Source organism: Somniosus microcephalus, chromosome 4 (genome assembly GCF_052327205.1).
Source record: "Somniosus microcephalus isolate GS21.2 chromosome 4, FLI_Smic_1.0, whole genome shotgun sequence".
NCBI classification, from domain to species: domain Eukaryota; kingdom Metazoa; phylum Chordata; class Chondrichthyes; order Squaliformes; family Somniosidae; genus Somniosus; species Somniosus microcephalus.
Window position 1 is genome coordinate 82,335,709 of NC_140990.1, and position 13,531 is coordinate 82,349,239.

Sequence of the window (13,531 nt, forward strand, 5' to 3'; positions counted from 1 at the left end):
CAGATCCCTTTGTACTTCAGTACTTTCCAGTTTCTTGCCATTAAGATAATAACTTGCTCTACGATTTTTCCTGCCAAAGTGCATAACCTCACACTTTCCAGTATTGTATTCCATCTGCCAAATCTCTGCCCACTTACTTAGCCTGTCTATGTCCCCTTGCAGGTTTTTTATGTCCTCCTCACTCACTACTTTCCCTCCCATCTTAGTATCATCTGCAAACTTTGATCCCCTCCAAATCGTTAATATAGATTGTAAAGAGTTGGGGACCCAGCACTGACCCCTGCGGAACACCACTAGTTACTGATTGCCAGTCTGAGAATGAACCATTTATCCCAACTCTCTGCCTTCTGTTAGATAGCCAATCCTCTATCCATGCCAGAATATTACCCCCAATCCCGTGATTTTTTATCTTAAGCAATAATCTTTTGTGTGGCACCTTGTCAAATGCCTTTTGGAAGTCTAAATACACTACGTCCACTGGTTCCCCTTTATCCACCCTATATGTTACTTCCTCAAAGAACTCCAGCAAATTTGTCAAACATGACTTTCCCTTCATAAAACCATGCTGACTTTGTCCTATTAAATTATGATTATCCAAATATCCTGTTACTGTCTCCTTAATAATGGACTCCAAAATTTTACCTACCACAGATGTTAGGCTAACCGGTCAGTTTCCAGCCTTCTGTCTATTGCCCTTTTTAAATAAGGGTGTTACATTAGCAGTTTTCCAGTCTGCCGGGACCATTGCCGAGTCCAGGGAGTTTTGGAAAATTATTACCAATGCATCCACAATCCCTACCGCCACTTTCCTCAAGACCCTAGGATGTAAGCCATCAGGTCCAGGTGATTTATCCGCCTTGAGTCCCATTATTTTACCGAGTACCACTTCCTTAGTGATTTTGATCGTGTTTCGCTCCTCCCCCCCTTTAGCCCCTGTTTGTCCAGTGTTGGGATATTCTTAGTGTCTTCTACTGTAAAGACTGATATAAAATATTTATTCAGTGTTTTTGCCATCTCCATATTTCGGTCTCATCCTCTGAGGGACCAACATTTACTTTAGCCACCCTTTTTCTTTATATATAACTATAAAAACTCTTACTATCTGTTTTTATATTTTTTGCTAATTTACTTTCATAATCTATCTTCCCTTTCTTAATCAATCTTTTTGTTATTTTTTGCTGTCTTTTAAAGTTTACCCAATCCTCTATCCTCCCACTAGATTTGGCTACCTTATATGCCCTTGTTTTTAGTCGAATACTATCCTTAATTTCTTTACTTAGCCACGGATGGTTGTCTTTTCTTTTACACCATTTTCTTCTCAGTGGAATATATATTTTTTGGAAGTTGTAAAATAACTCCTTAAATGTACACCACTGATCATGTATCGTCTTACCCTTTAATCTATTTTCCCAATCCACTCTACTCAATTCTGCTCTCATACCTTCATAGTCTCCTTTATTCAAGCTTATCACGCTTGTTTGAGACCCAACCGTCTCACCCTCTAATTGAATATGGAATTCAACCATGTTATGGTCACTCATTCCAAGGGGATCCTTTACTAGAACATTTTTAATTAATCCTGTCTCGTTACACAGGACCAGATCTAAGGTTGCTTGCCCCCTGGTCGGTTCAGTTACATACTGCTCAAGAAACCCATCTCTAATACTGTCAATGAAGTCATCCTCAAGGCAGCCCTGCCCAATTTGATTTGTCCAATTAATATGATAGTTAAAATCCCCCATAATTATAGATGTTCCCTTATTACAAGCCTCAACTATTTCCTGATTGATACTCCGTCCAACAGAGTTGCAACTGCTCGGAGGCCTATAGACTACGCCCACTAGTGTTTTTTTCCCCTTATTATTCCTTATCTCCACCCAAACTGTTTCATTATCCTGATCTTTTGACCCAATATCATTTCTCTGTATTACAGTGATTCCTTCCTTTATTAACATAGCCACCCCACCTCCCCTTCCTTCCTGCCTGTCCTTCCTGATCGTTAAATAACCTGGTATGTTTAATTCCCAGGCATTGTCACCCTGCAGCCATGTTTTTGTAATGGCCACAAGATCATACCCATATGTAGTTATTTGTGCCATTAACTCGTCTATTTTGTTACGAATGCTACGTGCATTCAGATAGAGAACTTTCAAATATGTTTTGTGACACTTAGTTCCTGCTTTTGCCCTTTTTATTACTTTACCATTTACTCCATACCTTCTGCCCCTTCCTGACACGCTCTGGTTTTTAATTTCCCACTGCTACCTACGTCTATGACCTTCTCTGTTGTCATTTTTATTAATTGCTCTCTAGGAACTTCCACCCCCCACTAGTTAGTTTAAAGCCCTCTCTACAGCCCTAGTTATATGATCCACCAGGACTCTAGTCCCAGCACTGGCCAAGTGAAGCCCGTCCCAACGGAACAGCTCCCTCCTGTCCCAGTACTGGTGCCAGTGTCCCAGTAAGCAAAACCCATTTCTCCCACACCAGTCTTTGAGCCACGCATTTAACTCTCTAATTTTATTTTTCCTAGCCAAATTCGCTCGTGGCTCAGGTAATAATCCAGAGATTATGACCCTTGAGGTTCTGTTTTTTAATTTGACCCCTAGCTGCTCATACTCCTTTAACAGAACCGGCTTCCTAGTCCTATCTACGTCGTTTGTACCAACATGGACCACGGCAACTGGATCCACCCCCTCCCACTGCAAGTTTCTTTCCAGCCCAGAGGAGATGTCCTTAACCCTGGCACCGGGTAGGCAACACAACCTTCGGGACTCTCGCTCTCGGCTGCAGAGAACTCTATCTATCCCCCTAATAATACTATCCCCTACCACTACAACATTTCTATTTACTCCCCCCTCTTGAATGGCCCCCCGTTCCATGGTGCTGTGGCCAGGTTGCTCATCCTCCCTGCAGTTCCTGCTCCTGCCCCCACAGGGAGTAAGAACCTCGAACCTGTTGGACAAGAGCAAGGGCTGCGGCTCCTCCAGCTCTACCTCCTGGATCCCCATACCTGCCTCACTCGTAGTCACACTGTCCTGTCCCTGACCATGGGCTACATCTGAATTAATTAACTTCATAGGTGTGACCACCTCCTGATACACAGAGTCCAGGTACTTCTCCCCCTCCCTGATGTGCCGCAGTGTCTGAAGCTCAGACTCCAGCTCATCAACACGGAGCTGGAGTTCCTGTAGCAGCAGACACTTGTCACAGACGTAATCACCATGAGCCTCAATGGGATCCACCAGCTCCCACATCTCGCAACAGTAACACATCACCTGCTCCATTCTGTGTAATTATTTAAATTTTTTACTGTTAGTTATGGACACCCTCTGCCCAATTTTAGATGCTAGTATCCCCTTTAATTAATTGGATTTAAATTAAATCAATCCCTCTAATTACACCAGTTAAATGGTTTACCAACAGTCACTCTGCACCAGAAAGGCCTTATTAACTACAACCCACAGAGTTAAAGTTTGAAAAGAGCACCTAACACCCCACTTACCCTAACTCACACTTACCCAAACTCACAGCACTCTCTGCTGACTCGCACTCAGTGCTTGCTCGCTCTAGCCTGGTCTTTTTATACTGTTTGTTTGTTTACAGCCAAATGAGTCACCCCTGCTGATTGGTTAGAAAACTGGTTTCCACTGCCTGCTGTGACAATTTACTCCTACTGCAGTGTAACCTTGTTTTACTCTTCTTAAACCAACAGAATCCCAAATATTTAACTTTTCCCCTTTACTTAAACTGCTTAAGCAATCTTATCAAGAATGATTTAAAGAGAAATAACAATTCAAGAACTCTCACACTTACCCAAACTCACAGCACTCTCTGCTGACTCGCACTCAGTGCTTGCTCGCACTAGGACTGCTCTTTTTATACTGTTTGTTTGTTTACAGCCAAATGAGTCACCCCTGCTGATTGGTTAGAAAACTGGTTTCCACTGCCTGCTGTGCCAATTTACTCCTACTGCAGTGTAACCTTGTTTTACTCTTCTTAAACCAACAGAATCCCAAATATTTAACTTTTCCCCTTTACTTAAACTGCTTAAGTAATCTTATCAAGAATGATTTAAAGAGAAATAACAGTTAAAGAACTCTCACACTTACCCAAACTCACAGCACTCTCTGCTGACTTGCACTCAGTGCTTGCTCGCACTAGGACTGGTCTTTTTATACTGTTCGTTTGTTTACAGCCAAATGAGTCACAGCTGCTGATTGGTTAGAAAACTGGTTTCCACTGCCTGCTGAGTAAAGCTCCCTCTACACTGTCCCATCAAACACTCCCAGGACAGGTACAGCATGGGTTGGATACAGAGTAAAGCTCCCTCTACACTGTCCCATCAAACACACCCAGGTCAGGTACAGCACGGGTTAGATACAGAGTAAAGCTCCCTCTGCAATGTCCCATCAAACACTCACAGGGCAGCTACATCTCGGGTTAGATACAGAGTAAAGCTCCCTCTACACTGTCCCATCAAGCACTCCCAGGGCAGGTACAGCACGGGTTAGATACAGAGTAAAGCTCCCTCTACACTGTTCCATCAAACACTCCCAGGGCAGGTACAGCACGGGTTAGATACAGAGTAAAGCTCCCTCTACACTGTCCCATCAGGCACTCCCAGGGCAGGCACAGCACGGGTTAAATACAGAGAAAAGCTCCCTCTACACTGTCCCATCAAACACTCCCAGGGCAGGTACAGCACGGATTAGATACAGAGTAAAGCTCCCTCTACACTGTCCCTTCAAACACTCCCAGGGCAGGTACAGCACCGATTAGATACAAAGTAAAGCTCCCTCTACACTTCCCATCAAACACTCCCAGGGCAGGTACAGCACGGGTTAGATACAGAGTAAAGCTCCCTCTACACTGTCCCACCAAACACTCCCAGGGCAGGTACAGCACGGGTTAGATACAGAGTAAAGCTCCCTCTACACTGTCCCATCAAACACTCCCAGGGCAGCTGCAGCACGGGTTAGATACAGAGTAAAGCTCCCTCTACACTGTCCCATCAAACACTCCCAGGGCAGGTACAGCACGGGTTGGATATAGAGTAAAGCTCCCTCTACACTGTCCCATCAAACTCTCCCAGGGCAGGTACAGCATGGGTTAGATACAGAGTAAAGCTCCCTCTGCAGTGTCCCATCAAACACTCCCAGGGCAGGTACAGCACGGGTTAGATACAGAGTGTCAGCCGTGGCTCAGGCGGCAGCGCTCTCCCCTCTGAGTCAGAAGGTTGTGGGTTGAAGTCCCACTCCAGAGACACGAGTCTAAAACTCTGTGCTGCCCCTCCAGTGCAGTGCTGAGGGAGTAAATACCAGTGCAGAGTAAAGTTCCCTCTGCACTGCTCCACTAACATGCCTGAGCCCCAAACTCAGAAGAGCGCCCTCTGCTGCATTCCACTTGTCTCAGCAGCGGGAGAAGCGGACGGCGGAAGTCCCGCCCCTCGGGCACCCCGATTGGTTGGAGGTTCCGCCGCCACCTCAGTCCTCCAAGCTTCGCCCGCTCTCTCCCTATTGGTCGGAGCTCACGTCAGTCACCGCCGTGGAGTTGATGACGTGCCCCAGTCCGGCTCCCTGCAGAAGACAAGGGGCTGCGGCCGCTCAATCCGCTCCACTCGGTGCCGGGAGGGCGCTGGGACGGTGCGGTTTGTATTTTCTTTTTATTTATCTCCCCGCCCGCGCTTGTCTCCGCTATATATAAAAAAACCTGATAAAACTCACTTTCCGCTGGTGATGCGGACTCTCGCGGTTGCCCGGGCCGACCCAGAATGCGAGGCCCTGCGAAGGCGCGGTATGGGCGCATCCTCGGGAGCAGGGCCCGGCGGCGCATGCGGAGTAAGGGGAGGGGGCGGGGCCTGTTGAGAGCCCGCGCTCACCTTGGAGTGGCGCATGCGGAGTAGGGGGAGGGGGCGGGGCCTGTTCAGAGGCCGCGATCACCTCTTAGCGGCGCATGCGGAGTAGTGGGAGGGGGCGGGGCCTGTTGAGAGCCCGCGCTCTTGGAGCGGCGCGTGCGGAGTAGTGGGAGGGGGCGGGGCCTATTCAGAGGCCGCGCTCACCTCGGAGCGGCGCATGCGGAGTAGCGGGAGGGGGCGGGGCCTGTTCAGAGCCCGTGCGCACCTTGGAGCGGTGCATGCGGAGTAGGGGGAGGGGGCGGGGCCTGTGCAAAGCCCGCGCTCACCTGGAGCGGCGCATGCGGAGTAGCGGGAGGGGGCGGGGCCTGTTCAGAGCCCGCGCTCACCTGGAGCGGCGCATGCGGAGTAGCGGGAGGGAGCGGGGCCTGTTCAGAGCCCGCACGCACCTTGGAGCGGCGCATGCGGAGTAGCGGGAGGGGGCGGGGCCTGTTCAGAGCTCACCTCCAACAATGAGAACAACAACAACTTGTATTTCTGTAGCGCCTTTAACGTAGGAAAACGTCCCAAGACTCTGCACAGGAGTATTGTATTTCTATTTCAATTTCACTTTTTATTTATCACATAACTAAACACAAGAAGTGTAATCTAGTCAGTGAAATGTTTTTTTCTTGACGAGCCGAGAGCACCAAGCAGCAAGAACACTTCGCTGCCTGGTACACACGGAGCTCGCAAGGACGGCAGCCATCTTCATCAGCGCCATCACATAAAAACACATACCGACATATACACGCATACATACTTTAATAAATATAAATAAAGCAGACATAAAATAAATAAAAGACATAAAGCACATAAAATGAACAAGCAATAATGTAAAAAAAGTAATTTCTACAGTAATTACATTGACATTTCTACCCAGGCTTCTAGAATAATCTCTGGTTACAGGGTGGCCGCAATGGGAGAGCATCGTGAGGAACTCACGACATTGAAAAATGTGACCCTGAGCCACATAAGGAGAAATTAGGGCAGATGGCCAAAAGCTTGGTCACAGAGGTGGGTTTTGATCAGCCATGATCTCATTAAATGGCGGAGCAGGCTCGAGGGGCCGAATGGCCGACTCCTGCTCCTATTTTCTATGAAAGAGAGGCGGAGAGGTTCAGGGAGGGAATTCCAGAGCTTAGGGCCCCCTGCAACAGAAGACACGGCCACCAATGGTGCAGCAATTAAAATCAGGGATGCTCAAGAGGGCAGAATTGGAGGAACGCAGATGTCTCGGGGGGGAGGAGGTTGTTTTCTTTGGAACCAAGGAGGCTGAGGGGAGACCTGATTGAGGTGTATAAAATTCTGAGGGGCCTAGATAGGAAGGACCTATTTCCCTTGGCAGAGGGGTCCACAACCAGGGGGCGTAGATTTAAAGGAATTGGTAGGAGGTTTAGAGGGGAGTTGAGGAGAAATGTTTTCATCCAGTGGGTGGTGGGGGTCTGGAACTCACTGCCTGACAGGGTGGTAGAGGCAGAAACTCTCATCACATTTTAAAAAGTGCTTGGATATGCACTTGAAGTGCCGTAACCTACAAGGCTACGGACCAAGTGCTGGAAAGTGGGATTAGTGTGGATAGCACTTATCGGCCGGCACGGACAAGATGGGCCGAATGGCCTCCTTCTGTGCCGCAATTTTTCTGTGATTCTATCGCGGGGGGTGGGTGGTTGCGAGGCTGAAGGGAATAACTAAGATAGGGAGGGGCGAGGCCATGGAGGGATTTGAAAACAAGGATGAGACTTGAAATCGAAGCATTGCTTAACCGGGAGCCGATGTAGGTCAGCGAGCACAGGGGTGATGGGTGAACGGGACTTGGCGTTGAGTTACGACACGGGTAGTTTTAGATGACCTCAAGTTGACGTGGGGTAGAATGTGGGAGGTCAGCCAGGAGTGTGTTGAAATAGTCAAGTCTAGAGGTAACAAAGGCCCGGGTGAGGGTTTCAGCAGCGGATGAGCTGAGGCAAGGGGTGGAGACGGGCCATGTTATGGAGGTGGAAGTAGGCGGTCTTTGTTATGCTGCGGATATGCGGTCGGAAGCTCATTTCAGGGTCAGATATGACACCAAGGTTGTGAACAGTGTGGTTCAGCCTCAGACAGATGTTAGGGAGAGGGATGGAGTCAGTGGCTAGGGAACAGAGTTTGTGGCAGGGACTGAAAACAATTGCTTCAGTCTTCCCAATATTTAATTGGAGAAAATTTCTGCTCACCCAGAACCGGATTAGAGATCGTGGATGGGTCGTGAGAAGTGGTGGTGAGGTCGACCTGGGTGTCGTCAGCGTACATGTGGAAACTGATGCTGTGTTTTCAGATGATGTCGCCAAGGGGCAGCATTTAGATGAGAAATAGGAGGGGGTAGATCCTTGGGGGACACCAGAGGTAACGATGCGGGAGCGGGAAGAGAAGCCGTTGCAGGTGATTCTGTGGCTACGATTAGATAGATAAGAATGGAACCAGGCGAGTGCAGTCCCACCCAGCTGGACAATGGTGGAGAGGCGTTGGGAGAAGGATGGAGTGGTCAACCGTGTCAAAGGCTGCAGACAAGTCAGGAAGGACGAGGAGGGATAGTTTACCTTTGTCACAGTCACAAAGGATGTCATTTGATGAGACTTTGATGAGACTTGATTTGACTTCAGGGCTAAGTCAGTGAGGTGGATTGGGCTGTTTCTGGCCCGCTGGTTATTGTGGGCACAGCTGGACACCAGTGGGACCGGCTCTACCCTGTTTGAGGCAAAATTAGCCAAAAAAGTTCCTGCTCCCCCCTTACCCTTTCTACATTCCTTTTACAGGGTTTTAGAAGTGGAGCATTTACAGACAGGAAGCTCAGACCAAACATCACCTCAAGATCTCCTCATCTCGGTCTTAAATGGCCGACCCCTTATCCTGAGACTATGCCCCCAATTCTAGACACTCCAGCCAGACCAGACCATAACCACAAACCCGTCTGGTTATCACACCTATAAGGTCCGTGAGGTTATTATTAGTACTGCCCCCCGATTATCAAAATCCATGACAAGGCCTTGGACAATGTGGACCACTTTCCATACCTCGGAAGCTTACTGTCAACAAGGGAAAGAGAGCCCCAGGTGGGCAGAGGAAACGCTTCAAGGACACCCTCAAAGCCTCCTTGAAAAAGTGCAACATCCCCACCGACACCTGGGAATCCCTGGCCCAAGACCGCACAAAGTGGAGGAGAAGCATCCAGGAAGGCGCCAAACACCTCGAGTCTCTTCGCCGGGAGCAAGCGCAGGCAGCGCAAGGAGTGCACGTCAACCCAAGCACCCCACCCACCCACCCCTTCAGCCACCGTCTGCCCCACCTGTGACAGAGACTGTAGGTCCCGCATTGGACTCATCAGTCACCTGAGAACTCATTTTTAATGCGGAAGCAAGTCATCCTCGGTTCCGAGGGACTGCCTAAGAAGAAGAGATTCACACCCAGACGTTGTGCCTTCACTTGTCTGGCACTTCATTCCATAACACAGGTACAGGGGCTCAGTAATGTTTCATTCATCAGAAAAAGACAAAGTACAACAACATACTGGTCAGCTTAACAGAATCTCATCATATTTATGGGGCCATAAATATAAGATGGTCATTAATAAATGCAGTAGGGAATTCAGGAGAAACGTCTTTACCCAGGGAGTGGGAGCTCATGGGGTTGGGGGTAATATATTAGCATGGATAGAGAATTGGCTAACTAACAGAAAGCAGAGCATTGGGATAAATGGGTCATTTTTCAGTTTGCGGAGGATACAAAGATGGGTGGGAAAGCAAGTTGTGCAGAGGACACAACGAATCTGCAAAGGGATATAGACAGGCTAGGTGAGTGGGCAAACATTTGGCAGATGGAGTATAATGTGGGAAAGTGTGAGGTTATCCACTTTGGCAGGAAAAATAAAAAAGCAAATTATTATTTAAATGGAGAGAGATTACAAAATGCTACAGTTCAGAGGGACCTGGGGGTCCTTGTGCATGAAACACAAAAAGTTAGCCTGCAGGTACAGCAAGTAATCAAAAAGGCAAATGGAATGTTGGCCTTTATTTCAAAGGGGGTTGGAGTATAAAAGCAGGGAAGTCCTGCTACATCTGTACAGGGTATTGGTGAGACCACACCTGGAGTACTGCATACAGTTTTGGTCTCCTTATTTAAAGAAGGATATACTTGCATTGGAGGCAGTTCAGAGACAATTCACATGGTTGATTCCTGAGATGAGGGGGTTGACTTATGAGGAAAGGCTGAGCAGGTTGGGCCTATATTCATTGGAATTTAGAAGAATGAGAGGTGATCTTATTGAAACATATAAGATACTGAGGGGGCTCGACAAGGTAGATGCAGAGAGGATGTTTCCCCTCGTGGGGAAATCTAGAACGCGGGGGCATAGTTTCAGAATAAAGGGTCGCCCTTTTAGAACTGAGATGAGGAGGAATTTCTTCTCTCGGAGGGTCATAAATCTGTGGAGTTCTCTGCCCCAGAGAGCTGTGGAGGCTGGGTCATTAAATACATTTAAGGTGGAGATAGACAGATTTTTGCAAGATAAGGGAGTGAAGGGTTATGGGGAGTGGGCGGGAAAGTGGCTTTGAGCCCAAGATCAGCCATGATCTTATTGAATGGCGGAGCAGGTTCGAGGGGCCAAGTGGCCTACTCCTGCTCCTATTTCTTATGTTCTTAGAATCTGGAACTCACTACCACAAGGAGTAGTTGAGGTGAATGGCATAGATGAATTTAAGGGAAAGCCAGATAAAGACATGAGGGAGAAAGGAGTAGGAGGATATGTTGATAGTGTGGGAGGAGGCTCGTGTGGAGCATAAACCCAGGCAAGGACTAGTTGGGCTGAATGGCCTGTTTCTGTACTGTGCATTTTATGGAACACCACGAACAGTCAAATCAAGGGAATTATCAGCAACACAGTTTGAATGATTAAACAGCAGTTCAAAATGTGTAAAACATGCATCTGTTCCACGTTCCTGTTGCCCCAGCTATCACAACTGTGTGAACTCGCTGGTGTTTTTGCAGGTTTTCGGACCTTCTAAAGCTCTTCCCACAGACAGAACATTGAAACGGTCTCTCATCAGTGTGAACTCGCCGGTGTGTCCGCAGGACGGACGATTCACTGAATCCCTTCCCACACACGGAGCAGGTGAATGGCCTCTCCCCAGTGTGAACTCGCTGGTGCCTCAGCAGGGTGGATGACAGGACACACGGAGCAGACAAAAAGCCTGATTGATGTGTGATAGCGCTGGTGTATCGTCAGGTTATCGCAGCTTTTAAAGCTCCTCCCACAGGCAGAACACTTAAATGGTCTGTCGTCAATGTGAACAAACTGGTGTGTCCGCAGATTGGAGGACCGAGTGAATCCCTTCCCACACACGGAGCAGGTGAACGGCCTCTCCCCATTGTGAACCCGCTGGTGTCTCAGTAGGTTGGATGACTGAGCGATTTCCTTCCCACACACGGAGCAGCTGAATGCCCTCTCTCCGGTGTGAACTCCCTGGTGTGTTTTCAGGGCAGAGAAATGATCAAATCCCTTCCCGCACTCAGAGCAGGTAAACGGCTCCTCCCCAGTGTGAACAAAGTGGTGTGTCATCAGCTCCTGGGTGCTTTTAAAGCCCTTCCCACAGTCAGAACATTTAAATGGTCTCTCGTCAGTGTGATCAAGCTGGTGCGTCAGCAGTTGGGATGAATAAACAAATTCCTTTCCACACACGGAGCCGGTGAACGGACTGTCGCCGGGGTGACTGTGCGGATGAACTTCTGACGTAGACGGGGAACTGAATTGCTTCCCGCCATCCCCACCTTTACTCAGTTTCTCCCCGGTGTGACGGTGCATGTGTCTCGCCAGGTCAGGCAATCGGCTGAAGGCGAGTCCACACATGGAACACGTGTGAGGTTTCTCCGCACTGTGATCGCTGCTCTCTCCTTCCATGTGCAAATGCCGGGTCCTGATGGATCGAGCGACTCTGTCAGATCTTGAGGTGATGTTTGGTCTGAGCTTCCTGACTGGAAATGCTCCACTTCTAAAACCCTGTAAAAGGAGTGTAGAAAGGGGGTAAGAGGGAGAATGTTGTCTCATGTCGCCCTTTCCCAGCCCAGGGGCAGTGAAGCTGATTTTCAGGCCCCAGCTGCTGCACAGGTTGGTTGAAAGGATCAACAGTAATGGCGGCTGCAATCCCCACAAGCCCCCGTGCTCCAGAAAGTGCTCCGGCCGCCGCGCTGAGTTGTGGCTGACACCGCACATGCACCCCATGGCCCTGCCCTCTCCTGCTCCACAGGCGCATGGCCGCACCGCGCATGCTCAGCACACACCCTGGGCCCCTGTCAATCACCCTCCCCCGCGCCTGCGCGCTGGGCCCCTGAGCTCCAGGCTGCCGCGCGGGGCTTTCTTTGTAAAGTTGGTGTTGGTTAAGAGCCGCAATCAATGAGGGAAAGTGAATTTTCCCCCAGATCTGATTGAGATCAGAGATGGGGAGAGAATAAAGGGGAATCCAAACCTGAGAGTCCACGGATCCGGGCCCCGAGCGGAGCTTCTTCAGTTTGGCAGAGCGCACTCCAGGGACACGTGACCCGGGCCCAGGGCCTGATTGACGTGAGCTTCCGACAAATAGGGAGCGAGTGGGGCGGGGCTGGAGGAGTGAGCCGGCGCCCCATGCGCCCACCCCCCTCTTCGCCCAACCAGTCACGTCACGACGTCGCCGTCGTACAATGATAGACGTGAGCTCTCCACCAATGAGCGAGGGGAGGCTGAGCCTGGAGGACCGACCAAGGGGCTTTGGTCCTCCAACCAATCGCGGCGAAGGAGGAGGCGGGACCTGGAACCGGCTCATTGGACGGATCGGCCCACCGCCATTTTGTAAAGGGGTTCAGGATCTGTGATATAAAAGCAAAATACTGCGGATGCTGGAAATCTGAAATAACAACAGAAAATGCTGGAAATACTCAGCAGGCCAGGCAGCATCCGTGGAGAGAGAAACAGAGTTAACGTTTCAGGTCTGGGACCCTTCATCAGAACTGGAAAAAGCTGGAGATGTAACAGATATTAAGCAGGTGCAGAGACGGGGGGGGAGGGGGTTTAGGAGGGGAGGAAGGAATTGAAAGAACATCCTGTGAAAATGTTGCAAATGGGAATGGCAAAATCATACTGCATGAAAAATGGGGGCAGGGATTATTCTCTGAAATTGTTGAACTCGATGTTGAGTCCAGGAGGCTGTAAAGTGCCCAATCGAAAGATGAGGTGCTGTTCCTCGAGCTGAGCCTGGGAAAGTTTATTTTTAATGTTCCTTTCACATTTTACAGCTCAAACTAATTTTGTTTTGCAGAAGATACTTTTTATTAAAGAAAAGAAGTTCGCTTTTAAATTGATGAAATAACAAACCCTGTGGAACAAATACTTGTGAGTAAAAATATTTCTTCTCCCTGAATTAATTTTCTTAATATTAATTTTCAGCATTTTTAATTATTAATTTCAAGCACTTTAAGAGAAATATGGGAGTGGTGGGGGTTCCCTTAAAGGGACAGGCGCTCTCTTTTTCTATATGATTTTCATTAAAGGGACCGCGTCCCCGTGGATGGCTGATTTTAAAGGGACAGCGTTTCCCTTTATATTATAATGTATATGTAAGAGACTGACATTTAAAGTAG

At 48.7% G+C, this 13,531-nt stretch overlaps 1 protein-coding gene across 1 annotated transcript in view; it reads right to left on the reverse strand.

Annotated features, from left to right (window-relative positions):
- LOC147119356 (uncharacterized) overlaps positions 1 to 11,819 on the reverse strand; it is a 42,217-nt gene extending 30,398 nt beyond the window's left edge. The window contains exons 1-3 of the mRNA XM_085984081.1: positions 11,431 to 11,819; positions 11,156 to 11,355; positions 3,274 to 3,281 (exon numbers count right to left, since the gene is read on the reverse strand). Of these exons, the coding sequence (XP_085840207.1) occupies positions 3,274 to 3,281; positions 11,156 to 11,355; positions 11,431 to 11,819 (597 nt within the window). The remainder of the gene's footprint in view (positions 1 to 3,273; positions 3,282 to 11,155; positions 11,356 to 11,430) is intronic.
- Between the last annotated feature and the right edge of the window lie 1,712 nt (positions 11,820 to 13,531).